Source organism: Pteropus alecto, unplaced genomic scaffold (assembly GCF_000325575.1).
Source record: "Pteropus alecto unplaced genomic scaffold, ASM32557v1 scaffold78, whole genome shotgun sequence".
Taxonomy (NCBI): domain Eukaryota; kingdom Metazoa; phylum Chordata; class Mammalia; order Chiroptera; family Pteropodidae; genus Pteropus; species Pteropus alecto.
Genome location: NW_006443124.1, coordinates 13890705 through 13894239, shown reverse-complemented (window position 1 = coordinate 13894239; position 3535 = coordinate 13890705). Strand labels below are relative to the sequence as shown.

Here is a 3535-nt window from a genome sequence, read left to right as displayed (position 1 = left end):
GTCCTAAATGCATTTCTCCCTTTCCTCACATCTCCTGCCCAGCACCATCACCCAGCAACCCACCCACCCCCAGCCAGAATCCTGTGGGCCACCCCCACCATCATCCTCTACAGCCAGCTGGTTCCTGTCACTTTTCCCTCAGAGCTCTCAATTCTGCCAACTCCCCATCCCCAGGACCTTGGCTGTACCATCTCTCATCTAGACCATTGCAGCTGCTCAGGGTCTACTTCAGAGAAGGGGCTGGGTGAATGAATGAAGTACTGGACGAGATTGAATGAATGATTGACCAGCCCCTCTCCTCCAGCCCAGCCTCCACACCATCCCAGAGCAATCTTTGAAAACACACATATCTGTATCCCTTCCTCAACTATAAACTATTCACGGCTTCCCAGGGCCTACGCGGATATAAACTGGTGGCCTACAGACATATTTTGTTTGGCTACCACAGTGTTGTTGTTTTTTTAAAATCTTGAATTAATTAGGACATTTTACATTAAAGTGCTAGATTTCTCACTTCTTATTGGTATGACCAGGATGCATTTCTCCAGAGTAGGACTCTGCTGGTGGAGTGGTGGTCCCCCTAGATAGGGCATGTGCTCTCCAGTTTGCCACAGTCCTCACCACTCCCTATTGTCTGATACTTAGCCTGCTTCTCTCACTTAAATCACCTACCTGGCCCCTATGGCATCAGAGTTTGTGACCTGTGAGCTAAAGGGCAAAAGCATCTTTTCTGGGTTGCACATTGCATGTGGTGGGTTGACGAGGGAGGAGTAGATGAAGTCGAAGCTGTGAAGGGCCTTGAATGCCATGTTGGGAAGTCTGACCTTTATCCAGAGTGCCACAGGGAGCAGTGAAGCAGGGGAGTGATTTGGATGGGTTAGTGTTTTTAGCCCAGGCCCTGTGGACATAAGGAGACCAAACCAGGGTAGAGGACCTGGCGAAGAGGCCTGGCTGCTGGGAGAAGGGTGAGAGAGGAGGCCCGATGGATGCTCCTCCCCGCTGGGTCACCCCTGAGTCTGAGTCTGCTCCCTCTGTGTTTCAGAACCAGACAGCAGCCTAGGCTGAAGCATGATCATGAGGGCAATTGGGCAGTGCTGAAGACCCAGCCTGGCTCCAGCTGCTTCAAAAGGACTCCAGCCTCCCAAGATTCTGGCCAACAGCCTTCTCTTGCCCCCAGGATGGGAGCCTGGGGGCTGGGAACCTGGCCATGAGAGATTACTGCCCCTCCCAGCTAAAGGCCAGCCCTGCACCCCCCAGGCACACCCCTGCCCAAAGCCCAGGCATGGACTCCAGACACAGCAGCCCTAGTGAAGTTGGGAAAGGGGCCTCCTGCTCTGAAGGTCCTGGTGGGAGCTTGGCCTGCCCTTCCCTGACCTGCATCCCTCCCCAAGAGGCAGCCACCAAGGAGACAGTGGGGGCACATGGAGCCTCGATCTCAGGGACACCGGAAGTCACCAACTCTGGGAAGCCAGAGCCTGTGCCCTCAGTGAAGACCGAGTCCTTGGAAAACAGAAATCCTATGTTCTTGGAGAAGATGGACTCCAAGTCTTTAAAGCAGGCAGAATCTACTTCTATTGGAAAGGAAGATGCTGGGTCCTTGAGAAAGGCAGATCCCAAGTTAGTAGGGAAGACAGAGCCTGCGATCTTAGGAAAGGAGGATCCTGTGGCTTTTGGAAGGATGGATCCTGGTGCCTCAAGAAAGGAGGATCCTGGATTCTTGGGAAAGGAAGATCCTGCGTGCTCTGGCAAGGTAGATGCAATGTCTCCGAGGAAAGAGGATCTTGTATCGTCGGCCAAAGTGGATCCTGAGTGTCCAAGGCAGGAGTTCAGGTATTCAGGACAAAAGCTTTCTGTTTCCTCGCAGGAGATAGGTCCTGCATCTGCAGACAAGGCAGATCTCATGTCCTTGGGAAAGAGAGATCTCGGGCCCTCAGGAAAGGCAGATCCCCCGTCCTTGGAAAACACAGATTCTGCATCTGAAGGAAAGATAGATCCTGGGTCCGTGGGAACGCCGACTCCAGGGTCATCAGGCAAAATCGAGCCTGTATCCCCTGGAATCATGGCTCTGGGGTCAACAGGAAGGGTGGACTCTACATTCTTGGAGAAGCCAGAGCCTGTATCTATGGGAAATGCAGAAACTGTGTCATGCACGAAAGAAGACCCTCAGTTTCCAGAAAAGACAGATCCTGCCTTCTCAGGAAAGGAAGATCCCATGTCTGTGAGAATGACAAAAACTGGTTCTGCTGGACAGGTGGATCCTGTGTCTTCAGGCAAGGCGGGCCCAGTTTCTTTGGGAAAGGTGGATCTTGTGTCCTTGGGAAAGCCAGAGCCCTTGTCTCCTGGGCAGGCTGAACCGACTTCTGTAGGAAAGGCAGAAACCATATCCTCTGGAAAGGAGGACCCAGCACCCTCCAGAAAGGTAGATCCCATTTCTGTGGGAAATACAAAAACATCATCTTCTGGAAAAGTGAACCCTGAGTCTTCAGGAAAGATAGACCCTGTGCCCTCAGGTCCAGGGGATTCCAAGTTCTTCGAGACAGGTGGATTCTCATCCTCTGTTAAAGCTGAGGTGGTGACTGGGGGAAAAGCAGATTTGCTGTCCTCACAGAAGGTGGGTCTTGTGGCCTCAGGGGAGGCTGTTCCCCAGGCCTTGGGCAAGGTGGACCCTGGGGGCAGAGGGAAGGCAGAAACGGTGTGCCCTGGAGAAGGAGACTCTGTGTCTTCAGGAAAAGTGGCCCCCATGACTCTAGGAAAAACAGTCTTGGCACCATCGGGAAAAGCAGAAGCCGTCCCAGTGGAAAAGGTGGATCCCCTTCCTCTAGAGAAGGGGAATCCTGTGAACTCCACAAAGGTGGACCCCAGGGCCATGGGAAGAGCAGAACCCAAGTCCCAAGGCAACGCAGAAACAAAGCCCCCTGAGCAGGAGAGCTGCACTTCATCAGGAAAAGCAGAGGCTACATCTCTGCAGGAGAAGCCCCTGGCCTTGGAGAAGGGGGATCCCAGGTCCTCAGGAAAGGCAGACCCTGTTGCTTCTGGGAAGGTGGAGCCTATGGCCCTAGGGAAGGCCGACTCTGCGTCTCTGAGAAAAGCAGAGCCCCCATCCTCGGAAAAGGTGGTGCCTCTGACTCTGGAGCAGGCAGAGGCCTCCTCCTCCTCCAGGCGATCAGATGGCAATGCCTGCGCCTCATCCTATTCTCCCTCCCGTGCAGGGAGTAGCGGGGACCGTGTGGAGCCAGGGCTGGAGTCCAGCCTCCGCCAGAAAGACGCGACAGCCGCTGGGACCCAGAGAAGTCCCGGCCCGGAGGCAGTTGTGCCCTCGCCCGGGCCGCGGACTCGCGACAACTTCACTAAGGCACCGTCGTGGGAGGCTAGCGCTCCACCCCCGCGCGAGGACGCGGGCACGCAGGCGGGCGCGCAGGCCTGCGTGTCGGTGGCCGTCAGCCCCATGTCTCCGCAGGATGGCGCGGGCGGACCGGCCTTCAGCTTCCAGGCGATGCCGCGCGCGCCCAGCCCCGCGCCCAGGCCGCCCTCGCGC

The 3535-nt window shown here is 55.7% G+C and overlaps 1 protein-coding gene across 1 annotated transcript in view; it reads left to right on the top strand.

Annotated features, from left to right (window-relative positions):
• Nucleotides 1-681: 681 nt before the first annotated feature.
• The window catches only part of GPRIN1 (G protein regulated inducer of neurite outgrowth 1), a 3348-nt gene continuing 494 nt past the window's right edge, over nucleotides 682-3535 (top strand). Inside the window, exons 1-2 of the mRNA XM_025040606.1 lie at nucleotides 682-751; nucleotides 1080-3522. Coding sequence (XP_024896374.1) covers nucleotides 682-751; nucleotides 1080-3522 — 2513 coding nt within the window. The remainder of the gene's footprint in view (nucleotides 752-1079; nucleotides 3523-3535) is intronic.